General features: G+C 41.9%; 1 protein-coding gene across 5 annotated transcripts in view; it reads left to right on the top strand.

Annotated features, from left to right (window-relative positions):
* The window catches only part of PRKCD (protein kinase C delta), a 56,127-nt gene that overhangs the window by 28,177 nt on the left and 715 nt on the right, over positions 1–27,235 (top strand). For 3 of the 5 annotated variants that reach the window (XM_054077051.1, XM_054077053.1, XM_054077052.1), the window contains exons 2-17: positions 1,889–2,023; positions 5,735–5,934; positions 6,883–6,943; positions 15,522–15,678; positions 16,349–16,380; positions 17,026–17,111; positions 17,471–17,600; positions 18,236–18,336; positions 19,431–19,527; positions 20,553–20,686; positions 21,356–21,529; positions 22,098–22,189; positions 23,275–23,337; positions 24,926–25,064; positions 25,886–26,074; positions 26,319–26,447. In XM_054077051.1, the coding sequence (XP_053933026.1) occupies positions 1,909–2,023; positions 5,735–5,934; positions 6,883–6,943; positions 15,522–15,678; positions 16,349–16,380; positions 17,026–17,111; positions 17,471–17,600; positions 18,236–18,336; positions 19,431–19,527; positions 20,553–20,686; positions 21,356–21,529; positions 22,098–22,189; positions 23,275–23,337; positions 24,926–25,064; positions 25,886–26,074; positions 26,319–26,447 (1,899 nt within the window). In that variant the 5' untranslated portion in view covers positions 1,889–1,908. Of the gene's footprint in view, positions 1–1,888; positions 2,024–5,734; positions 5,935–6,882; positions 6,944–9,806; positions 9,975–15,521; positions 15,679–16,348; positions 16,381–17,025; positions 17,112–17,470; positions 17,601–18,235; positions 18,337–19,430; positions 19,528–20,552; positions 20,687–21,355; positions 21,530–22,097; positions 22,190–23,274; positions 23,338–24,925; positions 25,065–25,885; positions 26,075–26,318; positions 26,448–27,235 lie in introns of those variants that run through there. The other 2 variants (XM_054077054.1, XM_054077055.1) reach the window with 2 other exon arrangements.

The raw sequence follows: 27,235 nt of genomic DNA, 5'->3' as shown, positions 1-27,235 counted from the left end.
TTGGAGTCCAAGAAGTGAATGTTAAAGCCTTGTATTCTCTCTCAGGAATAACATTGGCTTGAGTCAGATGCCCTGAGTGAAATCATGCAATTGTTAGTTTGGCTTTGTAAGCGCCTTCCAATTTTTTTAGTGTAGTCGCAGACTTACTGGAAATTGTGACTTTTTGCTGGGCTGTCCCTTCCAACCAGGATTATCCTGCAATCCCATGGTTCTGTCAAGTAAACTTTCCAGTGGGAGCTACGTGCTGACCTACCCAGCTCGATTCTACCCATGGCCTTCTCGACTCTCAACGCTGTTTCCCCAGAGGTGAATGATGATGCAATGTGGTTTCACTCACATCCACGTTGAGTCATAACTGTATGTGACCTGGTGTTGGCAAGTCATGTGGCCAGTCTTGAGGGTAGTTCAAGACTACCAAACCTAGTGAGCACAAGGTCTCCTGGGCGGCTAAAATGTGTTTCTCATTACATCTCTTAGTAAGCATTGTGTTTATGTTGCATGTGCAGAAGTGAGGTATCGAGTCTATTTGTCAATTTTCACAAAAGCTGTCTATTTTTCTTTCTTTGTGAGGTTGTCTCAGCCTCCAAGCTGCAATCATCAGTGGATTAGTGGGGAAGGTTTGTTATTCTACCGCGAGCCTGGATGATGGTCTCTGTAAATGTGAATTACAGCGGTGGCTTTCAGTTTTCCAGTAGGATAAGCAATCATGCCAAGTGATCCTAAATGTGCTTTCTAACATTGTCATACTTCACAGAGAAGAAAGGAGGGCAGCAGTTGGTTAATAAAAGCTGGTTCAATAAATGTTAGGCATAAAATTTTTCTTTTATTCAGAATGATCCCTGCATAGCGATGTCCAAATAATGGTGTCAGGAGCTGTGAAGGCTCTTGATTTCAGTCTTTTATCTAAATGACTGTTCTGGGCCTTAAGAGATATCACAGGAATGTTAATTGCTTCTCAGGTCAATGTCTTTACATTAAAAAAGTGTAAGCATATGCAGGATTCTTCCTAGTGCTGCTTGACTGAGCTGGTTAACAATCTACAGTCAAAAGGCCAGTGCAGCCCAGTTGCAGTTCTTTGGGTTTTTTTCATCATCTCTCCCTGTTACCTTGTTAACTCTTTTGTCCCGATCCCTGCTCATCTGCATATCTCATTCTCTGTTTCTGTACACCTGGAAGTGGGTTTTGCTGCAGTGTCCAGAAATTGCATGTACGCTCAGGAGTTTGTCAGGCTTTAAAAATACAGTTAACTGAAGGTGTACCTTTTATCATTTGGCTTGCCTGTTGAGGTGCCTAGAGTGCTGTCTGAGAATTTTTGAAGCTGTCTAGCAATTAAAAAAAGAAAATAATATGTTCCTAAAGAATAAAGTATGAGCTTCAGATCATACTGATTTTGCTCCTCGTTCTCCTTCCTTGCTTTGTGAGACATTCTGGAAAAGGAAGATATGGAACAGACAAAACTCTCCTTCCTCTCTTTTTTCCTCAAACCCACCCCTCATTCCTGTTATAGAGGAAAAAAAGGTGTTTAAAGAAACCCTGAATAATCTGTCTAACTGTCAAACGCTTATGTACTTGTGAGTTAACGAATAGGGTCTGTGGTTTGAAAACTGAGCCCAGGTCCAAGTCAAAGACATAACTGCTACATACTTTTAACAAAACATGGTTAAAAATGTGTCTTAAATACAGTCTTGGATTGTACATGTTATGGTTTTTGTTTCAATACACACCAGTCTTACTTCAGGCTTATGGTCTCAAAGCCACATTCAACACTTGCAGACTTTGGAGTGTGGGTTCTATCAGCTGTGATGGCCCCTGAGATATGCGTGTCGCTTTCTTACAAGTCTCAGACCAGATTGTTTATTCTGATTTTTGTTCTCTACTTCCCTCTCAGGTTGTGTATCTCTGTGAGCAATGGCCCCATTCTTACGAATATCTTTCAACTCCTTTGAGCTGGGACCTGTGCAGAATCAAGGGGAACAACTGCAGCCTTTCTGTGCCATCAAAATGAAGGAAGCATTGACTACAGGTGAGTTACAAATGGTGATGCTTTTCTGAATATACTTCTTTTAAGCAATACCATGGTCCCTCTTATTCTGTGAGTGGTAGAGTCCTGCTGCTCCTCTCATTAGCTTTTATTTCAGAATTGGAGACATAACAACGACTTTTGTCTCTGTTTCCACCTTAAAAGAAGACTTCTTTATTAATCCTTTTTGTGTACTGGCCAGAGTGCTCAGCACTTGGTGGGGTGGAGTCTAAGATCTCTAGTTTCTTAATTCCACTTCTTGTGCAACTGTTCACAAAATTTGTGGTGAAGCAGCGGAAATGTCACTTTTGCGTGGACTAAGGCGAGTTGTGAGTTTTACGTGGCAAAGTTTTGCAAATGTTAAATAAAACATTGTTCACTCCAGTCCGCAGGCACTTGCAGCAGCTCTGCAGGGGAGAGAGATGTAGTGGAGTGCCACGAAGAGGGATCTGAGCTGCTCAGCTTTGAGGGAACCATCCTCGAGCATAGACTAGTAAATGCTCTTCATTGACTCGGGAGATAGATATTAATGAGAGGTGTAGGTGGTTGTTGTTGTAATAACTGAGGCATTTTGGCAAAATTATTTGCGTGGAATTACTTGTACCCAAGGTCTTGTTAGCTCCTCCCTGGTCAGCAGTCCCTCAGCCTTCAAAGACCATTGCTTTGGACCAGAGTGTTATAGTACATTGTGACATTTGCTAGAATACATCACTGTAGCCAAACAGGATGAGAGGGAATTGCTGTGCTGGGTTAGAGCACAGCCATCTAATCCTGCACTGTGGCTCTAAGGCTTGACAAAATGTCAAAGAAGGCAGGAAAGGGTGAATTTTCTTCTTACTCACAACATGATTTGGCTTTCCCCTTATTGATGGGTTAAAAGCTACATTTAGAGTTTAAACAAAAGGCAGGCACAGTGCCCCTTCCAGAAAATGTTGTCATCAAGCAAATGTGTGAAGTTCAAAAAAAGCAGTTTCCTAGGCTGCTGGGAGAACCTCTGAAGAAATGGTGTTGAAAGCGTTGCGGCTGCCAAAATGTGTGGAGAAGTTGGAATTCATCTAAATAAGTCTACCTTTTTCCCCCACTGTCTCCTTTTGAAAAGTAGAATTGTCCCCACATTTCTCCTCTTTGCTTGCAGGTGTCCTTGAAGTACAAAAAAATGGGGGAGGAAAGTGCAGTGAACCTCAGAGCAGTGACCGGTTGGAGTAGTGAGGAAAAGAAAATGCTGCTCCTGTTATCAGCTTGACAAGATCTGGAATAATACGCAAATCCAACTGAAGTTGAAACATGCTTGAGGACAGGCTTATTGTACAGGAACAAGAAAATCGTTTGCCTAGTCATTAAGAGATTAAGCCGGTTTTCAAGCATGTAAAATGTTTTGAAGCCAATAGTGTTAGCAGAGAAACAAAGGAGGCCTGAATCCAGAAGGAACAGTGTTCTTAAAGGCTGTTCTTTGCTGACATTTAAGTGTTTGCAGGTGGGCAGTGTGATCCATGACAGAGCTTGATGAGTGTGATTTTAATTACAAAGGCTGCATGGCCATCACACAAATCAATCTCTGTCATGGATCGCATTGCTCGCCTGCAAAGGAACACTTAAATGTCCGATTACTGCTGCTAAATTCAGATTACTGCTTTCAGTTTACATAGGGTAAATGTGTATGTAGTAACAGATCAAAGCAGGTATTCATTGGGACAAGGGAATAGGGACAGTCCTGTGAATGGACTGAAACAGTTCTTTCCCTCTCTAAGAATCCTACACAGAGTATTACCAACTTTTCTGTCAACTGTGGATGCTTCTGGTAATCCTGAATTATTGTCAGCAGTTCTGCAAGTAGGTGCAACTTCTCATGTTCCCAAGGATGCCTCCGGACGGTGCCTTCTTAATGTCCGGCTTTAGCAATCAAAAAAACAGACTACTGTAAAAACCTTGCTGTGCAGACAGGCTGCTTTTAATTTCCCCTTGCATTTATTGTCTGTCCTAATAAGCTCTACATTGTGTTTTGTTTGAGCTTTCCCTATATATTTTCACCATAACGTTTCCAAATCCTTCCACGGTTAGGAATACTAATTACTCTTAAAGTATGTTTGCACTGCTAAGAATTGAGTTTTTCTCCGTGTAGAGTTCCCCAAATTCCAGATAAAAGCTTTTGACTGAGTAGAGGAGGAACGCTCAAATTTGCATCGAGATGGAGGAGGTCCTCAGGTGGCTGTTTCTGGGGTTTTGGAATGCCCTTTGGCAGTCAGGCTTAGGGCTGCTTGTCAGAGTTGGAATTCGTAATGCTGTTGTTGGCAGGCATTCCCTAATAAAGAAGTACAAGGACACTGTTCTCCACTCCTGTTTAGCTGTCCTGATAGCTCAGCACAATCAAGTGGAACACATCCAGCAAATTATGGATGAATGAACGCAAACGTTGCCTGGAGTTTCCAGGATGATTTTGAAGTAATAAGTATCTGATCCTTCCTTCATTGAAGTGAATGTAAATTCTAGAGCTAATTCTAGAAGCCAAGACCCCACTGCAGCTCCCTGGGGAAGGATCCAACTATTTAATCTACTTTGCTACTGCCTTGGTGTGATAAGAACATGTTATACACTTAGGAAGAAAATAGATCATTCAAAACTAGAGAGGCACTTAGGAAGCACTTTTATTGTAGCAAATGATCTTGATAAATAGAAGAAATTGTGCAGAAAGTGCAAAAGTGTATTCGGTTACCTGAGCACAAATAGGGAATAATTGTTTTGGCAGCAAATCCCAGAGAAAAGCTGGGAAGATGGCATCGCGTGCCAGAGTCCCAGTGAAGAGCTGAGTGTGGTTCCTTAGGAGGGAGCATCATTGAGGATGGGTTGATCGGACTACCAAGAGAGCCAGGTCTAGAATCACGCTAAAGCTGGTTATAGATGGCTCAATTGCCAGCTGTTTTCCATGCCCAAGGAAGAAATCAATGGGTAGCAAGAGACTGAAACCGTTCATTAGGAAAAAAATCTGTCTAACAGGAATAGTGAAGCACTGTAAAACTCCAGAGGAAGGAATCTATGGAGAAGCTTCTATGGGAGGTTGGGTAAATGTTACAAAAAAAGTTCAAATGTTTTGTGAGGTCGTTTCAGCCTTTTCCTTATTCTTTATAGCTACACAAGGTCTGCATGTCCTGAAGAGAACAGATAAGGCCTTGTTATAGCCTTTAAAAAGTAGCAATCAAGAGCAAGTATAATGCCAAGGAGATTGACTTATGAATAGAAGTGAAATGTTGAGATAACTTGCAGTTGGATTCATGAAATTTGGAGCTTTTCATCTCTCAGCCACTGGTTTCAATTTAAACCAGGTCAGTGTAAGACTTATCTTACAGCAGCAGGTATTCATTAGGAACAGATGACATGTCATGGAGATTGATGCCAGGAAGAAGTCTTGCAAATATTTCCTGTGAAGTTGTGATAGACTAAACCAGCTTCTGAATTCCAGAATGGGATTTGTCCCTCCTGGTCTCTCTAGCTGCATATTAATGCCGTCCTTGCCTTTGCATGCCCTGTTTGCCAGGGTGTGCTTTATCTTCCAGGTCATGAATGATTGAATTGAGTATTTAAACTTTGTTCCAACCACAGTACAAGAAGTAGCAAGCCTACTCTTGGTTTAAGTACAAGGATTATCTCTTTTGTTGAGTTTAAGTACGAGATCTACATTATTTGATTTTACCGTTTCTGTCCTTTTTTGGTGGCTTTCAGAGAGAGGAAAGACTCTAGTGCAGAGGAAACCTACCATGTATCCAGAATGGAAATCAACCTTTGATGCCCACATTTACGAAGGACGAGTGATTCAGATTGTTCTCATGAAGGCAGCAGAAGAGCCGTTATCTGAAGTGACTGTGGGTGTGTCGGTCCTGGCAGAGCGGTGCAAGAAAGGCAATGGCAAAGCCGAATTCTGGGTAAGGAAGAAGATTCATTCCTTAAACTTGCTGACCTGGTTATGTTTCTTTTAAGCTGAACAGGGACCTTGTGCCTTTTAAACTGTGAATGTTCGATCGCTTTAGCATGTGTGTCAGGGCTTGTGGGCAGTTATTTCAGCATTTTTGAATGTTGAATGTACAAAGTTGAAGAAATTGACAGTAAAATTCATGGCATTAGTGTTTAAAATAATGGCATGTATAACACAGAGTGCCTGTCTCATAAGGCCTAGCAGTTTTTATAGCAAATAGGAGATGTTTAAATTGGATCTGATGATTGTAATTCATTCAGAGAGAAAGAAAGGTAATGCTTATTCCAAGGCATTTCCACTTAAGAATTCCTAATTTTATTTTTACAATAAATTTTAACTGGTTTGATGCTGCCTTAATGGGGATCCTTTAAGCCCTATTTTTGCTATCCTGACATCTTTCCTTGCCCTTGTATCCTAAACAATTGTTTGTATGTGAAGTCAAGGAGCACAGCATCTTGCTGAGTGTGATTTTGTACTGGGTGCAGTTCTAAGCATCCATCCCAGAAGCATTACAAGGGACATAAAGGTAGAATTTAATATAGTTTTAAATTTAGAAATATGCATTTATTTTAAATGCCAGTAGTTATTATTAATTGTCATGCTACCTAAACCCAAACAACAGCTTTTAAATAATAGTAGTGAAAACAGAAGCCAACCAACTTCTTTGCCATGACAGGAAAGAGACACACAAAAACACTGATCTTTGACTGGGCTGAACTCTCGAGTAGACATCAAAGAAATGCAGCACAGCAGTGAAAGCAATAGAATAAAAGCCCCTGGTTCAGCTGCAGGTACAGGACAGGGTTGTTAGTCAATATTATACTTTGATTCCCTAGAAGGAGGGGTTTAAATTCCTGAGAGTTCCAGTATTTCACCGTTAGTATCTTCCTTTCCGTAGCTTGACCTACAACCTCAGGGGAAGGTGCTGATGGCTGTGCAGTATTTCTTGGAAGATGCAGGTAAGGTCAACTGTTTTCAGTCAGTCATTTTTTCACATCCTTGTTGTAGAACACCGGCTGTAGCTCACAATTTAAAAAAAAAAAGAAAAAAAATCACCAGTATACTAGGTAGAATTTGGGAGTTTTGTTATGTGGAGTCCTGGCTGCGTGCATTCATTTCTAAATGCCTTTGCTCCCTGTGTGAGTGTTGCATTTATCCACTTTTGTGTCTAATATGTCTGTCCTCGTGTTTTGATGTGATAGATAAGGTATTATCAGTTCCTCTTTAGGTGCAAAGAAGTTAAATCTCTTGTTCTAGCTTATGCGGGAAACTTTTCATGGACTGGGGAACTTGGTGTGGGGTTCCTGGGATTCCAGTGTCATCAATGGCATTGTCACTTATCACGGAAACTGATTGTAGCAGCGAGTGAATGGTTGAGTGTTAAAATGCAAATCTAGTCAGTGTTCTACCACAGCAGTTTAAAAAGCGAACAACCCGTGTCTGTCAGGAATCTATACGTGATGTTTGGAGAAGAAAGTACGAGGTAAGAGAGAGAGTTAATTACAAGAGAGGAGGCTTTAAGTACAGTAATACACAAATCCCTGCCAAAAGATTTGGTTTTATCTGTGCAATCCTTTCCTAAATGAAGTTATGTAAACCCTAAACCTTGGTTAGCTGGTGGCTAAAACTTTCCCGTACTAGAAGTCATGAAACTGCTGTTTCCTGGGAGTTGAACTGCTCACCTACGTTAGCCTATCAGTCTGACAGTCTGACATGGTTTAATGCTACATGTTTGTAAATAAGAGGTGGAAAGAGTAAGCAGTAAGTTTAAAAGCATTGGTGTGTTTTTTTCCCTGAGATACATATCCAGGGAATGGATATATGTGGTACACAGAATGTGACATTTCAAAGTTGACATTTTATATTTGAAATGAAAAATCCCCCTATCCTATACGCTTGTTATTTTGGTCTCTTTTATGAAATTTAACTCTTTAAAGCCAAATTTCAAAATAAGTGTGACTCTGCAGAGCCTTTAAGACAGAGCGTTTCTCTGAAGGTCAAAAGTTCTCTGTTTATGTACCAGTAATATTCTGGTTTGCATTTGAACTATTGTAAGCCATTATATTAGAAAATCTCCCTCTTGATCTTCGTCATGGCTTTCCTGTGCAAGGCAGTTTCATGGAGCACTCATGTTACGAGAATCTATTTAATAAGACATACAGAAATCAATTTGTCCAGGAAACATAAAAGTTTCTCAACCAAAACTCTACAAAACCAGCTTCCATATTCTCAGTTGCTTGTTTGATGGGGCTGAAGCCTATTTCCTCCTCTCCACACAGACCTGAGGAAGAGTAGAGGTGACTTAAGTGAAAACCTTCCTTAATTTGCTATTGGCTTCTAGTGGGAAGGTAATATATTGTGCCCTATATACTAAAATAATTGTATTTAGTTATCGATCAAAATGATTTAAAAACAGCAGTGTTCTTGCAGTTCTTTTTATTGTTTCTATTAGTGATTGCAGATGGCAGTGGATGAAGCCTAAAAACCCAACAGATCATTAAATCATATAATCATACCTTATTAGCAACTCAAAATTTATGTGTTAATGCTCTCATTAGACCTTCGACTTTGCAACAGTTTCCTATTTACCTTCTGCTTTATAGAAAATCACTCACAAATACCTTTTTGGTAACCAAACCACAGAGGCAGTGGAAACCCTTTCAAGATATTTATGCATCTACGTTTTGTGAAGGAAAGTCTCTCAAACTGATATTTGCAGCGCTCACATCAAACATGAATACTTTTTAACATACTAATCCTCCTCAAAATTAGAGACTTCCCTCAGATCCCTCATCACTGCACTGCTGTAACAGTTTTCTCTAGTCAAATTAGTGGTTACTGGTGTTAGAGCAGAGAAGCTCAATAGTGCATTACAAAAATGTTTGTATTAACTTCCATCCTTCACGTTGCTGAAACCTTTAGTTAATAGCTCACATTCCTTCATATGTACATACCGTTTTGTCTTCTCTCTGACCTCCCTTTCCATACAGAACTGCAAGGTAGCTGTGTTTCTAAAATACTAAAAAAGGCTTGTTCTGGAACTGGTGTTCAGTTTATTTGAAGGTACTGCTACCATCGGTATCTTTGAGTTATAGGTGCTACCATTTGTTTGAAAATCTCCGTGCGCTTTGCAGAAGGGACTCATTCTTTCTTCAGCTTGTTTTACAAGTTAAAGCTGTGGTTTTCAGCCCTTCCTTCTAAGCAGCAAGCATTCTGCCATCTTTCAAGAAGACTGCTTTTCTGTGCTTTGATGGTAGGCGGCTGTATTCAGAAATAAGTGTGTTATTGCTCCATTATCAGGTTTATTAGTGGAGAAAAATTGTCATGGAATGAACTGGCATTAAAACTTGCTCCGTGGTAGCCTACACTGAGACATACACATTCTTTTTGCAGACTGGGCCAGGGCAGTTAGTTTAGGGCTTTATATTTAAAGCCTTCCCAGTCTTAGAGGGTTTTTATTTCCTAGACCCTGAAACAGGGAACAGAAACAGGGATTGCAGAGCCCTGACTCGGAGCTCTCAAAGAACTTGTTTGTCTTCTGTCCTGTGACTTGAAAAGAAGCTTGTGCTGGATATTAAAAGTTTTTCTTCTGATGTGTGAACCATGAGAAGAGGCTGTTTGCGCCCAGTTTCATTTCAGAATATTGTTTTCTCTCTGCCCCTCCTTCTCTTGTTGTAGTATTTAAAGTAGGTCATAATTCTGTAAAGCAGCTTTAGTTTTAATAGGTGGGAGCTGCAATACGTTTAATGGTTTGCTTGATCTTTGTTTATTCAAATGTGGTTAATGACCTTATCGAGTGAGAAAACCCAGGATCACAGAGGTGGCTTGCTGTACCGCTGAGTGTCTTGTGCAGGGTTGGCAGCTCTGGGAGCTTTGGAAGAGTCTTTGTGTCTTGGTTTTGAATTCTGAATTGCTGTTTTGCTGGCTTCAGCCTCCTGAAGAAAGGGCCAGTGAATTCCTTCCTTAAAATGCTGTTAGCTGTATCAGAAGGTGAGTAGTTTGCATGTGAACAAGAACGTGAACCAGTGAGCTGCATGTATTTTGAACGTTTTTTTCCCTCTATTCGTGTTGATATGAGTGCTGGGAAAGCATGAGATTTTAGAATTTTACTGAGGTATCTGTGAAATGGTAAATAACAGCTTTTCTATCTCAGCCTGCATGTCGTGTGGGTCTAAAGTAGTATTTGAAGCAAGTTTCTCTAAGTATGAGGTGTGTTCGGGCCAGATTGTCACATTACTAGTAAATAATGATGTGAGCTGAAAGGCCAGAACTGGGCCTTATAATTGTAAGTGGGGAAGTTGGTATGATTTAATCGTTTAACTGAGAAAACAGCATTTGTAGAAATTTGGTGGATGTTATAGTTCCTTAGTGGCGCCTGGCATCTGCCTTGGTCTGCATCCACAAGCGTGGCTGCATGAATTTGATAAAAACATTTTCCAGCTTAATTTCCTTGAAGAAAATCAAATATTTGCAGATGTATCAATTTCATAAACACACGGTTGGCAGTGCATTTTGTGGGTAGGGTAGGAAGAAATTTGACTTAGATGCTGTGGTTTTAAATGTTGGTCTAACAGTGCCTCTGTAATTTAAGAAAGGAAAAAAGAGAACCCGTTTTCCAGTTTATTCCCAGTTTTGCCACAGTGAACGAGGTATCAGGTATATCTGCAGAAGTGTTAACCCAAACGCACACTGATGTTTAAAGAAGAGCTCTGCACAGCGCAGCAGCTCTGCAGCTGGGGGAGCGCAACAAAGACTGCACTGTGGACCTGGGATATTTTTCTCCAGGATTTAAGGCAGTGCTTGTTAAAACTCTGGTGGTTTAGCACTTTTCTAAAAGACCAGTGACTTCATTAATGCCAGTGAAAGACTAAGTTGGTCAAGACACACTCAGAGCAGCTGCAGAGCAGCCACCGTGATGCTCTGTCAGCCAAACAGCAGTAGGTACTGGCTCTGTGGCCAAGGTGGGAATTCCTCCATTCACGGAGAGAAGGAGGCGAGAAGTCTGTGTCCCAGAGGAGCCTCAATCTCTGTACAGAACAGAACATTCTTGCAGTTTTTCTTGCAGTAGAAAGGCATGCAGTGTCGCACGTGGCGTACCTACTGTTTTGTAAAATTGCTACCGAGAGTTTCTAACCCCGGTTGTGACCACTCGTGCTAAAGCTTGTTTTGTAACTGCTTGGGGCCCAGACGGGCAAATTGAGATTATGTGCCAGCTTTGAGAGCAAATAGTGTTGGCTTGTACAATAGCAAATTATTGGCATTGCTACTCAAACGTCAGCAGGGTAAAATCCTCAGGGACTGAGAATGGAGGAGATGGTTTAAAAATAAAAAAAGATACAGAGAGAAATACATCGCGATATTAACAGCCTGCCTAAAAATGAAATGTGGGGATTGCAAAACACAGAGTGATTTAGAATAGCAAGTGCATGTCACAGAAATGCAGAGTTTTGGGGAAAATGTATTTCTGTCAATGTTTGTGGGTGCATTTGGTTTGCATTTGGTTTGGTTTTTCCTACAGGTGATCTGTAGGTTAAAGAGCAGTTTTCTTCTGAGACAGTTCATACCAGTGAAGTCTCCTTTGTGAGGAACAAGCTTTCCTTTTCAATGATTGCTCCAGGAGATTAATATTTCTCTTGACCTGAAGGCGCACTTGACTTTCAGACAAAGCCAAGCACAAGGCGGTGGAAGCAGACACTCGGCAGAAATATTAGTAAGTTTTAGAATTTGTGGTGAAGTTTCAGGCAAATCTCTTCCAACTTCAGCAGCCAGTTAGCTCAGACAACATTTTTCCTGTCCCTGTTTAAAGTGATTTGAAGTGTTTGAAGTGTCCCAGCTCTTATGTTCTGACAGTAGCACTGCTATCTTTCTGCTGTTTACAACCAGAACCTTGGAATGAGCAAGGTAAAATGAACCATGACCTCTGAAGATGGTAAATATTTTTTCTGTTCTTTCTTTTAAAGATCTAGTAGAGATATTCTGAAGGTTACTTTCTCTTGTCCTTGAACTCCTGAGGTTCAGCTGAGGCAATTTGACATCTCACTTTGAGGTTTATTGCAGTTCAGCAGAATCCCAGCAATATTGTTTTAGCGTATGTTTTCCAGACTGTGGGCTCCGCGCTGGGTTTGTGGCTGTGAAATGCTCAGAAGGGCTGGTGCTGCAGTGAGATGGTGTTTGTCCGAGGTGGTGTGTACCATGGGATGTTTAGAGCCCTGCTCAGAACTGCACTGCCAATTCACAGGCGTGCGTAGAGGTTTCTTAATGAACCCACGGCACGGAGGAGTTCTGGGTGCTTTTGTCAGATCAGCTGTGAGTTTGGAGAAGGGACCTTGAAGTACCCCCACAGTGTCTCAGTGATAAAGATTAACCACAGCTCTCAATAGAGGAAATAGATTGTGTTTAATGGTGTGTTGGGTCCAAGATGATTCATTTCGGGTCCAGGCTGCAGAGGTCGACGGGTTTCTAGTTGCTGATTCGGCTATTTTGTACCCTGCTGTTTCTGACCATTTTCAGGCCCAGGACAAGGATTTCATCTGTGGAAATCCTGGCTTGCTTGAAGGGGGAAGCAAAGGCTTTCACTTTGTGTTTCCTCCTCCTCCTCCATCTCCACCCTGCATCTATATAGTTGTTGGGCAAGTTACTTCCTTGCAATTGTTAATTCATCTTTGAAATAAAGCCTTTATTCCCCAGCTGAGTCCAAGGTTGGTTGAGCTTCCTAAAACTTTTCTGGACCAATACACTTTAAAGGTAATTTCCACACTAAAGATAACTTGTTAAACATGTCCAGAGTAAACTAAAATGAACTCTACTCTCCTTTCAGAGCCATCCCATCTTCAGGTGCGCTTGACTTGCCGCTGCTGTCTACACCTCTCAGGTGCTTCTGATGCACACAAAAATGTCTTTCAGCTGTACTTTGATACATTGATTGGGTTTGGCAAAGGTATTAAGAAGGCAGCTTGCTGTAAAGGTGGTGTGCTCTCACAGGCAGATTTTGAAGTTTTGCTGTGCTCAAGGACCTCACAGATAAAATAAGTTTAAGGAAAGTGAGGGATTTTCTTTTGTTAACTTTCCTTTTTTTGTACAAACTGATTTGTTTACTAATTACTCTCTCAAAAAATAGATGCCAGTCTCACATACTTCTATTACATTTTATATCACTGTTCCAGACAGAGAAAAAACACCACAGTTTCACATATCCTCACTGAGTTTTGTTAAAGAGACTTCTGCACACAGGACCAGTAATACTGAATTGCTCCATGTATTTCAGCATGAAGGGAAACCGTGTCCTGTTCGCGTGGTGAATCCTGTTGGTTCCTCACTAAAACACTCGGTTTGCTTGTGTTACGGACTGGAGGGAGGCTTTTGTCTGTTAATGTGCTCCATCAGACTTTTTTCCTCAGAATACATGCTGTAAAGCAACACGCCTGTCTCTGCTTTGTTTTTGTTAGTGATTAAATCACCGGTATGAAGACATCCTTTTCATGCAGCAAGTAATATGAAATATTACTGAGTCTCAGCAACGTTGTTTTCCTTGCACACACACTTCAGTGTGTGGTTTCCCTGAAGCACTTGAGGAACAGTGGGTGAGGTCCGTGTATTTGCTCAGCAGGATTAAACAAAGAGATAGCATTATACTATTTGCAGACAAGCTGGAGCGCGGCAGCAGATGGGATTTTTTGTTGGGTGAACTCAGCATCCTGTTTGAACAGCAGAAATGAATCCTGTTCGTGGAGGGGAAGAGGTAACTTGGTGGTGAACACAGTGCCAGGGCGTCACAGTGCATGTCGTGAGCTCTCCTCAGAGGGAGGCAGGAGAGGTTTTCCTCCGAACCAGATGGCCAGTTTCTCTGAAAAGAGCATTAATACCTAGTGGCAAAACCCAGGGACTTGTTTTGATCTTTCTTTTCACTAATATGCCTGTTCTTTCCTTAATCTCAGAGCTGACGTTGTCCTTTCTTTTCTAAGGCTGTACATGCTGCTGCAGTCTGGCTGCTGTTGGCTGTGACTGATTGTTCAGGACACTCAAAATTGTATCAAATGACAGGGTTGTGTTCCAGGTTCAGTGGTCTCTGGGAGCAGTAGCTAATAAAAATGACAAAAATGCAAGCGCAGCTAACAGGATCAACAGGACTCCTGAGTAACTTTGCAGTAAGCTCAGTCATTGCAGTGAGTGACTTGGCAAAGGAAGCAAATCTCTTCCTATCAGTATCAAAAGCAAAGCTCCCACGGATATTGATAAAAGGCAACAAAACAATGGAGCAAATAAAACCTGGTTGTATCTACAATAGGAAAAATGGTTTTCTGGCTTTTTCCTTGCTCTGCTACTGTGGGAGCTCCTGCCCCGCAGATGGCCATCTCCTGTTATCCTAAACTGTGCAGCACTTCCAGCCTATGAACCACGTCCACCCTTCTTCCAGGCTGGCAGCAGGTGAGTCCCTGCTGCTGACTCACCCTTTGTCTTTTCCTGCTGGATGGGATTGTCCCTCAACAGGTCCTCTCTGTTGGTGAGGAGCATGTCCTAGGATTAGATCTCCACCTACCTGGTCTCTCTTGACACTCCTTCGTGGGTTTGCCTCTGTTAAGAAACTGCTATTATTTTCTGAGTGTATAAGTAAAACCGTATAGTCCGACGTGTGACTGAAAGTTTGTAACACGAGAGGCTCTTTTTGTAAGAGAAACTGAGAAGTTTCCTTGGAAATGAGTGGAAAGAACTATAACCTCTAATGAAGGACCTGTGTGAGCCAGCTGGACTCGGAGCCTGAGGGGTTTTTTTTGTTGTTGTTTTACTTCTTGGCTAATACCTTATGTAATTATTATGTATGTAGTGTTAGATGCTCCAGTATATACCTAAAATATGGCATTAGTACTAAATACTGTAACGCCATGGGGGGCAAAGAGGGGAGCCGGATGGGACTGGGTGTGTTGACAAACACGGCACCAAGAGTTGTTACAACAGAGTGTAATGGAAATGTCTAATCGAAACTCTCATTTGTCCTTGCTGCTTAATGATCCTGAAGGCTGGAAGAAACCTAGTAATATGGTCTGGTGGTGACTCAGGAGGTCCCACAGCACTTCACTTGCATTTCTTCTGCAGTCCCGTTCAGGAAGGCATGCGGAGCAGCAGCATGAAAGGGATTCTGCTGAAGGATAAGACCCTCCTGCCTCGGATAACACATTTATTTCTCCTGCACATAAATCGCATAATGTATAGGAACTCATGTTTTTTCAAGAAACAGATCTAGTTGACATTTCTCTGGCAAGAACGTACTCCATTCCTGCTTCTTCCTTTCAGCTCATTTGCTGCAGGTCGCTTCTGAATGAGGGAGAGGGAAGTGCTTGCGAACAAGGACAGGGAGATGGCTTATGAAGCAGTGCTTGCTTGTCTTCCACCCTTGTTGGACTGAAAGTCTGCAAAATGCAAGTGTAAAATAAATAGAAACACAAGTTGAAACAGAAAAACAAACTGAATGTTTCGTAGAAGCAAATATTAATTTCTGTAATACCTTAAAGTATTAAGTGTGTTATCTTGTTTCACCCTTAGATTGCAAACAGTCAATGAGGGAAGGAGAAGGGACAGTAACTATGAACAGGAGAGGAGCTATCAAGCAAGCCAAAATCCACTACATCAAAAATCATGAATTTATTGCTACCTTCTTTGGACAACCTACATTTTGCTCTGTCTGCAAGGAGTTTGTATGGTAAGAAGGAAACGCTAAGCTTCCCCCATCCACAAAAGCGAAATAATTTCAGAATTCACTTCAGGTAGACTGAAAGAAAACATGGCATGTAAATTCATGTGCTGAGAAGTGGAAATAAAACATTTCCTTAGACCACTGTTATACCTGGGAACTCCAATTGGCCCTTTCACATGAAAAAATAAAACTTGAACATCTTTGCCACTGAAATAACAGGCAAAAATTCCGTCGGCATCAAGTGAGATCTGGGCTGTGATCCACAGCAGCTCTTCACCAAAGAGCGAGATGGGTGGGTCTGATAAAAAAATGCTCAGGCTTTGAGATGTGAAGTGGCTGATAGCAGAGCAGAGTAAGGGCTCGATGAGAGCAAGAAGATGGATCCCTTTCATAGTAAAACCATTTTCATAGTGAGTCAGTTCAGGAGGATTTCCCACATGACTGAAACCTCATCTTTTCTGAGTTTCCCTCCTAAAATGCTGGTCTATCAAAACACGCCGCCTTATCTTCTAAACCTTGCCTTCCTAAGAGAAGATGCCAAAGAGCAGAAGTTAGACCTGTTTTTTAATTGGGACAAATATTCCCATAGGTGAAGAATTGATTGGTTGACACTGTGAAAAAATATCCCAGCAAATATACATTTTTATGATTTCCTTCTTTATCATTTGCTTTTCAGGGGACTCAACAAGCAGGGGTACAAATGTAGGCGTAAGTTAATTTTACTTTTCTTCTGCCACTTTCCACATTAACATATAGATTTAATAGTAACTGTTGAAACATCTTCTGAAAGTGTGCATGGCACAGTGTGTCATCACCGTAGATAGCAGTAGGTATTAAACATCAGTTTGCATGATAGCCTAAGGCTGTCTAATTGTGATTCCTACCTGAGTTTTTAGTATCGAGATTGAGACTTAGCCGGTTTTCTCCTAAGTGTGTAATGCAGTTGGAAAGTTCCACTCATTTCTGAGAGCAGTGTTTTAGTCCTTTTCTAAAATGAATTACAGTTGTTGGTGGGTTTCACAGCTGAATCGAAAAGCACTTTGGACTTAGCATAGATCTCTGTGCATTACTGGAAACGGCAAGGGAGATATCAAAGGCTAAAACTCAAAAGCATAACATTGTCCTTCTGTTATCAAATACTGGTGGCGTTTCCTAATAGAGGCAGCTTTAATTTATAGAGGTTGTGTAGAAAGGAAATGAGGGGAAGCTGCTTTAAAAAGTTCATCACCTTGATGGATAAGAAAGGGGCTGGAAAGGAGTGTGGTTTTTCTCATTATGCTATGAAATGCAAACACCTCATCCCATGTATTCATTATCTGAAGGAATCCTTTTTTTCTTGCGCATGTCTTGAAGAATGCAATGCTGCTATTCATAAGAAGTGTATTGATAAAATCATTGGGAGGTGTACTGGTACTGCAGCCAACAGCAGGGACACAATGGTAAGAGCTGGAACAGTGTATTTATAGAGCGTAATTATGTAATTAAACACTCCCAAACTAACAAAACCTTGCATAGAAACAGCCAGGCCTGTTTGGGAGGTGCTGGGCTGTACAACCCAAGTTACTGTCTTCTCTTGAAGATTGTACGCAATGTGTGGTGGATGAAACTTTAAAAGAAAAAAAATAGTTAAAAGCCCTGCAAGGGGTGGGAGGTGTAGGGTTTGGCGGGCAGGCTCTTTCCCTCCTAGCTGAGGGATGGTAAGACCTAGAAGAAGGGGTATTCAAGATTAAATTGCTGAGCTTTGTGATATAGAAGCTGTTGTTTGGGTAGAGCACCTCACACCTCTCTCTGCCCTTAGTTTCAGAAGGAACGCTTCAACATTGACATGCCTCATCGCTTCAAAGTTTACAACTACATGAGCCCTACCTTCTGTGACCACTGCGGCAGCCTGCTCTGGGGGCTGGTCAAACAAGGACTCAAATGTGAAGGTACCGAGGAGGAGGGAGGGCAGCCGGGACCTCCGCGTGCATTTCCAGTGTAGTCTCTCCCCCCTCTGCACCCCACTAGACATCAGCTATTGCTACGCTCTGTGCGTTTGCGTACGTGTGCTACATAGAATGGGATTGATCTCATCCGTGTATGCTTGAAAAAGCTTTTGTACCAGAGACAAATAGGCACTTGGCTCGCGTGACAGTTCAGCCAAGGTGAGCTTCTGATGCGGTCAGAAAACATGCTGCAGAGGGGTGATCTTGAGGGTAATCAAAATTACTACTTTGGGAATAGCTGAAATCTGATGAGTCTGAGTCAGGGTAGGGCCTAAAATGTACTGAAAGTGTTTACTGTAAATACCATTTGTATAATTCTCTCGCAAAAGGCAAGAGGATCTTGATTGTTACAGATTTTGCTAATAAAGTAACGATGAGGGTTTTTTTCCTTTTGAAGAATTTTGTAGCCTTCATCGAGTTGAAGATTGAAATGACAATTTTATTAACAGTGATAGATCCTCATCTGGTCTGGTCTTGTTATTAGGTTTCTGAACTGCACAGAGAAACAGTCCTTTTCGTTGTAATGTCTAACAGTTTTTTCCTGATGCTTTTGTAACCAACCTTTCATTTGTCTTTAGAATGTGGGATGAATGTGCATCATAAATGTCAGAAGAAGGTGGCGAACTTATGTGGAATAAACCAGAAGTTGTTAGCTGAAGCTTTAAATCAAGTTAGCCAGGTATGTTTTATTGCCTTTTGTCAGGTGATTAGTTGTTTTCAGAGCATTTGGGGTTTTTTCCTGCATTGTTTCTGTATTGCTTTTATGGGGATAGGAGGAAATGCAGACAGCTTTTTCTTTTTAATTTGACCCATAAAGAGTAAAGATGTCAATAGTCTAAAGTTGAAATTAGGGAAGGGATCTCTACTAACAAAGGATTTTTAAAGCTATGTGATTTCCTCAAATCCAGCTTTGTTCTTCTGTGGTACCGAGGTTATTCTTGTTTCTCTTTCATTGGTTAAACAGTGGTATTGTGATGCTGAAGTCTGTTTTTCCATGCTTCCACTTGAATGCTAAAATTAAATAAGGAGAAATATCCGAGATATTCTCAATTTTTATTACTTTTTATACACACAGAAAACTCCCCTGGAATTAACACTAGCCCCATCGTTGACATTGTTCCTCCCCTGCTGCAGCATGGCTGTGTCTTGGGGTTGACTTGTGACTTGCAAATGATGATTCAGACACAAGCTCTGAAATAAAATAGGAAAATATATCGCTAAAATCAACAATATTGCCTCTGATCTGCATGTACCAGAGCTTTCACAGCATATTTGTTTTGAAAACAGTAAGATGCTATAGAAATGTTTGATCTATTCATTACTAAAATTTGATCTCGGGAATCTTCAATGCATAAAATTTCTTTCCCTGTGCTAAAGACAGATGTCGCGCATAGCTATGACTGCAGTGATTCCCACCTCCTGTTTCAAATGAACATTTGTCCAAGGGGATGTTTCCCAAAGTTTAAATTCTTCCCAGTGTGGATTCCAACCATTATATTTTTAATAATTTTGCACTGATCAATGCAACATAGACTGTTTGGGAATTTCAGTGACTTTCTTACGGTGAAGGAAGTAAAGCACCTGGCTGATCTGAAGCTGTAAACATTGTGGCTAAGTAGTCTGTGAACCAGAATTCTTAAGGAAAGATGTGTACTAGCAGTTAATAACAAATAAGTAGAGCTCATACTGCTGTCATGTTACACGTAACAGCTACTGTCGTAAGTATTTCTAAAGTAATAGTGTGAATATAATTACAAATGTTCCCCTCCTCAGAAATCTTCACGAAGGTCTGATTCCGGATCTGTAGAAAGTGTTGGCATTTATCAAGATTTTGATAAGAAATCTAAAGCTCCAGGAGGAGATTCAACAGGTGAGGAAGTCTACAGTATGTTAGGGTGCAAGTAGCCAAAATACTGCTGGGGATTCAGCGGCTGAAATGGTTTTAGTAGTAGCTGGAATCCTGTCTCTACAGATTCAGAATAAGTTTCAGTATGTTTTGCAATTGCTGAAGAGTTTTAGCATTGTAAAAGCCTTATTTTCATAACTACTTACATGCAATCTATGCAAAAATAAATGCAACAGAAGTAACTTGTTACCAGTTGGAAATCACCAGGCTCAGTGGGAGGTAATGGGTCGTTTTGGTATGGTACAGGATTTCATATATTCATCTCTACATTGAGCTAATTCTGTTGAAATGTCCAGTAAGAAAATTGTATTTATATCATCGTACTTGTTCTAGTTCGCTAGAACAGAGAAAAACAACTCTTGCAAAGCTGGTTTGTTTTAACACTCGGTCAATGTGCAGCCACTCTGATTCTTCCCTGGGTTATCGCAGATGCTGGGCAGCTTGCAGGGCATACCGAGCATCATCAGATTATCAGCAGCATCTTGTTGGTGACCCAGCAGAGGTCAAAACAAAGTACAGTTATTACTTGTAGGATATAATCAGGATTAACCTGTACGATCCAGCTTTTTAATCATCATCGGGCATAAATCAGATCATTTTATGGCCTCTCTGCTTAGGCTGAGGGACTGTCCTGTTCTGCTAACGTACATAATTTGTTCACAAGCAGTCCTTGTGAAGTGTCTTTCTCCAAATTATGCTCTGTATCTTAGTGACAGGGGAAAAGTAGGGGCCTTTGTTTTTTATCATGTCTATTGTTTAAACCCAATATCAGAAACAGTCGGAGATGCAGTTCAAATCCAACACTATCAAGTATGCTGGGGCAGTTTAAACTTTGTTCTAAACTACAGGAGTTGACCCTGGCGTTTAGATTCACCCGTATTCCAGCAGCAGAAGCACTGAAATGGCATATCAGTGCTTAATTCTTAGTGGGGCATCTGAGTCATGCAGTATTTGTATATGTTGAACTTTAAACTCCCTGTTTCACTTAGCAGATAGCAGCGAGTACGATAAACTCTGGGAGGGAATCACAGCCAAGTCAGCGTCGCGAATTGCAAGCAGGAGGAAATTCAACATAGACAGCTTTGTCTTCCATAAAGTACTAGGGAAAGGAAGTTTTGGAAAGGTATGTAACGAACTTATGGAGCTTAAAGTGACTGCTTTGCTTGATCTCTGCAATGTGGTGGGCTATTTCCATTAATCAGGAAGGTCTTTCTGTCACAGCCACTTGGGTAGACAATCTTTTAACACAGTTGTAACCATCTTTGTCAAAGATAACAGAAATTCATTGCCTGCACCTTGTCTAAACTCAGAAGTGATTCATAATGCACAACAGTTTTGAAGTTATTTAGTATCAAGGCAGAGGACTCGCCCTTTATGCACCACAGTCCAAAAGGCTATTTTACATTCGTACGCTGTATAGAAACAGCCTCACAACACTCCAGGGCAATGGCAGGAAAGATGTGGGAGAGCAGTCTGGCTACAGATTCACTGTTGCCTGTGAAACTGCAGCTCTGATGAAGCAACAGGCTTTACACAACTTCTGTTTAGATACTCACAAGACACAAAAACTGCCCTGGCTGGAAGCTGCTGTGCCTGTGTTACGTGGTCCTTGAGCCCCGTCTCATCTCTATGCCCAGCAACTTCACCTTCCCAAATCTCACTCATCTTCTCCGTTTAAGACCTTTTTAATTGTCCCTGCACCTGCAATAAACACCTTTGACTGTCCCTAACTGAAACCATCAGCAACAGTCTTTCCTACGTGTGCTGTAATCTCATCTTTTACTTGCGGTAGGTTCTCCTTGCTGAGCTGAAAGGGAAGAACGAATTCTTTGCTATCAAAGCTCTGAAAAAAGATGTGGTGCTCATTGATGATGATGTGGAATGCACCATGGTGGAAAAGCGGGTCCTGGCACTTGCATGGGAAAATCCATTTCTCACACATCTTTACTGCACGTTTCAGACAAAGGTAAGAAAAATCCCAGTGGCAACACCAGCCCAAAAGATTGAGCCTTAAAATGGATGCTGCTACCAGCAAGCAAGCGAAAGTAACGTAGTGATGAAGAATTAAATTTCTTCTTTTGTGCTTTACGCAATAGTTCACAGGCCTTGTGGAAAGTAAATATGAGTGTGACCACCCCCCCATACATTGATGAGAACAGAATGAGATCAGGAAAACATCTATGCAGTCTGGAATAAGAGGCAGTTTAATTTAAATCCTTGATCTGAGCTTTGCCCTCAGTGAGAAGAGAGATGACTGTCACAGGTAGAAGTCAGTAAGTCTGTTTAAATGTGCTTTTTTTATTTTTTTTTTGTCTGGAAACCCACCAAATACGAGATCACTCTTTAGCTTTACAATACAAGACCAGGCTACACAAATCTGTAGGAGCTTCATACACTCTTAGGGTTGCATGAAACAGAGCAATACTCAAAGAGAAAAGTGGCAGCTTGGTCCCCAGTAGGCACAACACCGCTTCTTATGTGGTTGCAACAGCATCAGTAATTTTTCCATTCTCTGGTTATTTGCAAACAAACAGGATCATCTGTTCTTTGTTATGGAGTTCCTGAATGGGGGAGACCTCATGTTCCACATACAAGACAAGGGGCGTTTCGATCTCTACAGAGCAACGTAAGTCCACAACCCTTCATTCCCTATCTCCACGAATTATTTTAGTCTTTGTCGTTTTACTGCTTCTAGTTCTGCACCACTTACCTGCAGTCAGGTTTCCAGGGCTGCTGATTGGAAAGGTATTTCTAGGGACTGGTTTAAGACAGGCTCACGTAATGATGTGTGGAGTTAGTTTTCTTGAGCTATGTAGCAATGTGATGTTTTGCTTCACGGGATGCTTGTACCTAGAGATACTAAGTAAACTGCACTGTGAGCCAGCAAGGAAAAGCAAAAGGCATGGCTTCAGTGTCCTTTCGGACAGTTTTCTGATGGAAAAACTGGAAAACAGTGGGGAGGGGGAGGGTGGGAACCAACCATTATGCTATTTACTAGTATTGCTAAGTTGACAGGAGAAAGATAACCTGCACGTTCCGTATGATAGTAATAAAATGGGTGTAAGCACATCTGTGCATCTGGCAGGCTCTGTACCTGTTTCTGAAGTTTTGGATCAGTATTCATTCCGCTATCCAGAAGTGGAAATAGTTTCATATTTGGTAGATTTAAAGAATAAAAAAAAGGCTTTTAATACACTTTGGGAGCAGGGGGAAGCATCCTTTCAGCATCTTCCTTCACATCCTTTGGATTATTGCTTTTTTTTGAGGAGGATGCCCCCAAAGCAATGCTCCTCTTCAGCCTGCCGTAGAGGGAAGTGGGTGAGCTCCGTTTCCAACTGAGCCATTAGTGCGCAGTCCCTCGTCAGCCATCCTGCGAGCATCGAGCTCCCGGAGGCTGTCTTTCCAAAGCCGTGTGTGTATCACTGAAAACATACAGACTATTAAAGAGTAGGAAATTGTTCCCTACTGGAAGCAGAATGAAGCATTAAAGCAAGTTGCTGTTGTGTCCCCTCTACTGTTTGGCAGTGTCTGTGGTGGGTGTGGGGAAGGCATTAGCTTGCAGATTTCAGCATCCCGCTGTATTTGGTATTTAAAGAAGCGTACAGTACTTCTCGCTCCACCAAGAGACACATAGGGCAGCTCTTCTGGCCACCTGCATTGGCTGTGTTTTAACCGAGCAAGACAGATGAAAAGATGTTTTGGTCTTTTCAGGTTTTATGGAGCTGAAATTCTCTGTGGGCTGCAGTTTCTTCACAGCAAAGGCATTATTTATAGGTGAGTAGCAACTTGCTCCAGTGCAGGCCCTGTGAGTTGTCTTGGCACTTCACACATGATTGGATTATGGATTGATGTAGCAAGTAAAAGCTGTCTGACAGAGATCTGCTGCTATTCCAGGGGCATTAACATGCCTGAGATGAATCTTTATCTGTGTGTCTTTTCCTTGGCAACCAGGATGACTGTACGTTATTTATCTTATGCAAAAGTGGGTTTGTTTCAGTTATTTTTAGACACTGCCTTCAAGCCTGTTTAGTTTGGAGGCAAGGGAGAAGGTCCTTGAGGCCATCAGCTCCTGCTGGCCTTGTGACAACCACCAAGGTGAAAGTTGTCTGCTTTTGCCTTCCATATGAAACCACAGCATCGATGCTGTTGAAACATGGTTGAAACATCAGGGCCAGATCCTGCCCAGCTGCTTCTTACTGTAAATGTTCGCGCTACAAGTATTTTGTGTAGTTTTTCTCTCAATTTCCTTTAGCCTTTTCACTCCACTCCAGCTCTAAAGCACCGTTTGGTAACTCCTTGCTCAGGTAGCTCATCCCTCCGTCACAAATAGGTATGAAGGGCAATGGCTGCGCAGTTAAGAACGAGTTACATGAGGTAACTTAGGTGAATGTGCCCCAAAACATCTGGTACTGCCCGTTTCCCTCTCTAGAAAAAAGCAAGGTCTGTTGGAGCAGCCGTCCTTTAGAGCAGTGTTCTGACACTAGAGGCTGGTATTCCACAAAAAGTGTTTCTAAAGAGGACAACCAGTGCAGGAATCCTCCTGGAGAAGACACATTATTAGACCACGGATGTGTGGTTCGAGCTGCACCGAACCCCCTGGGCAGTGTCGGTAGCTGATAACAGGAACTGGAGTCACCAAGGAGAAGAGTGCCCTGTTCTCACACAACTATCTGCTGTGTTCAAGTCTTTCTTGGTAAGCAGAAGGGCTCTTCAGTTTCTCTTCAGCCTGCCTTCCTTGGTATGTGCTTTTGCAGCCAGATGGACAAAAAAACCACATTGCAGTAAAAGGGAGGGAATGTAGCTTTTGGAAACTGCTGTTAAAAGGCTTTTATTTGATTGAATGGTGTTATTCTGAACAAAGAAATGAATAGGACACTTCACAGACCGTGGCCACAACACATGAACCCCCTCCTACTGTAACTAGGAACAAGTCACACGTCCTATTAAAAGTTGGGCAGGCTTCAAACATTCCTGCTCCTGCCAAAGGCTGCAAGGATCCAACAGTTCCCTTCTGAGCTATGGAGCTGGTGTAGCACTGTCAGCTGGCGGAGCATTAACTCCAGAAGCAACAGCAGCACTGGGTGTGCGTTTGGATCTGAATGCAAGTGTTGAGGGTTCCAAGGTCACACTGTATCTACACCTCAGGCTCTTATTTACTGTCAAAAGAGAGAATTCTTCCCTTCTCCCTCCTGCCTTTGAAGTACAAAAGTACTATTTTGTCTGTGTTGTGTTGATGGATGATTATTTTCTTGAAAAGCCTCATTGTAGGGGGAGTGTTTATCCGTGAAGAAACTGCACGCATCTGAATACAAAAATGACTCATTTCTCCTTAAAACATAACGTCTATTAAATACTTTTGCAGAGACCTAAAACTGGACAACGTGATGCTTGATAAAGAAGGCCACATCAAAATAGCTGATTTTGGCATGTGCAAAGAGAACGTTGTTGGAGAGAACAAGGCAAGCACTTTCTGTGGGACCCCAGACTACATTGCTCCTGAGGTGAGTACGGCACTGCCGCGTACCCCAGGGTGCGTTTAACACACTGGCTATTGCAATTAATCATCCCTTGGTAGCTAATAGTTCAGAAAGGTAGAAGTCTAATTAGCCCAGAAAAAAAATATTAAATCTGGGTTCTCTGTAGAAGGTACTTTATATTTGTAGGCGTTCTATAGCTGCAAGTTTAAAACTCATGGTTTTGAAATGTTGAAAGGTTCAGGTTTTGAAGCGCTCATTTTCCCTTAGGTCTTTACAGCTCACACACACACAAAGCTCCCACTAAATGAATGTATGTGCATTGCAGAGGTGAACAGACTTGTGCCTGTAGGAACAGCCACAATTCAAAACCAAAGCAGCTTCTCGGGGAATCTCACCAAGTTAAATTCCCTCTGTGCGTATTGGATTTTCCTATGATTTGCAAAGTAGTCCCGATAGATCAGGCAGTGCACTTTGAAGCTATAAATGATGTCAAACTCTGGCAATAATCTACTTTTCATTGCTACTTCTCCTTTCATTTTGTAAAGAATCTATAGAGGAGATGTTTTCCAAGTATATGGCTGTTTAAAGTTAATGGAGAACACTTCTGCATGGCAGCAAAGACCTCTCCACTGAGCTGTCCATGTTTCCACAGAGAGCAGCCAAGGATAAAACTAGAGATGTGCATCAGTGTCAACACTTTGTTGAATAACTAAGGCATTTAAAGGGGGGGGAAATCCAGCTATTAGGGACTTTCACTTAAAACCCTTTCTCTATTTTTTGGTATATATTGCTGCTGTTGACTAATTACTTGTCTTTCTTCCTCTGCACGTTTTCTGTGGAACAAGATCCTGCAAGGTTTGAGGTACACCTTCTCTGTGGACTGGTGGTCATTTGGGGTCTTGCTCTATGAGATGCTTATTGGACAGTCGCCTTTCCACGGGGATGATGAAGATGAACTGTTTGAGTCAATCCGTGTGGACACCCCTCACTACCCACGCTGGATCACCAAGGAATCTAAAGATATCCTGGAAAAGGTAGGGCTGATGACCAGGTCGCAGTACTGCATTTGTCCAGGGAGGGACAAATCTCAGCTTTTTCAAAGGAGTTGTTTTTCAGCAAGCGTATTACTTTTACAAAGGAAAGCCAGGGCAGATCGGTTGCTAATGCTCTGATGACTGTTAGCAACTTGTGTTCTTTTAGCAGCACACCCATGATTCTTCCTCTGCCGCTTACCTTTTGAGCAGACCTTGAGGCTTTACTGGGTATCTTCTCTTGCAGCTCTTTGAGAGGGATCCATCACGACGACTTGGGGTCACTGGGAATATCAGAGACCATCCTTTCTTCAAAACCATCAACTGGGCAGCGCTGGAGAAGAGGGAGGTGGACCCTCCTTTCAGGCCAAAAGTGGTACGTGAGTTATTCTTTGTTAGGTAGCGGTCCTGGAAGTGTCAGCTATGGGGTAAGGGGTGATTTCTCTACCTTGTTGAACTATCCTTCTGCAAGTTTCTCCTCACGATTGATAAAGGGGAGCGTTCTGTGTCTCAAACCCTATTTGTTCTCCAGTGGTTCAGATATAAAAAGGTGCACTAATAGTTCTGACACTCATTCTTCCTAAATCTTTAGATTTAGGCCTCAGTGTTAGAAATGCCAATAGTTCCTTGTGTTTTTCTCTGCTGTAATGCCATGTGGGAGAAGGACCCAACAACCTGGGGCTGTGCTCCCTCGCTAACAGCCTGCAGGCATGGTGCAGACATTACAGATGTGCTCTTCCAAACTTATCCCAGAGTTGCCAGGTGGGAAAAAAGATGCGTTCGCTATACCGAGACCAGTTTTCCTCCACCCTGTTACCAGTGTAGCTAAAAATGATCTGGAGATAACAGTCTCTTTAAAACGTACTTACATCCTCCATAGAGGAGAGCGCTGTCCTGTTCAAGAGCGTCTCGTTGCCTGTTCCCACAGAAATGGGAACTCTAGAAATGTAAGGATCCTACAACCGGTAACCTTCAGAGATGCAGAGTGTAAAACACGGCCTTTAGGCACATGGATTTTTATAACACGTACACAAATATTTTTTCCAGCCACAAAGTAGCTGCTTTGCTACTCTGACCAAGTACAGACTGTAAAGTGTTTTCAGGAATTTAAGTGTTGGTTAATGGCAAGAAGCACGAGGCTCCGATGTCAGCGTGTGCTGTAGT

The sequence above is a fragment of the Cuculus canorus genome, chromosome 11 (assembly GCF_017976375.1).
Source record: "Cuculus canorus isolate bCucCan1 chromosome 11, bCucCan1.pri, whole genome shotgun sequence".
In the NCBI taxonomy this organism is placed as follows: Eukaryota; Metazoa; Chordata; class Aves; order Cuculiformes; family Cuculidae; genus Cuculus; species Cuculus canorus.
This window is presented reverse-complemented; position numbering and strand designations above follow the sequence as displayed.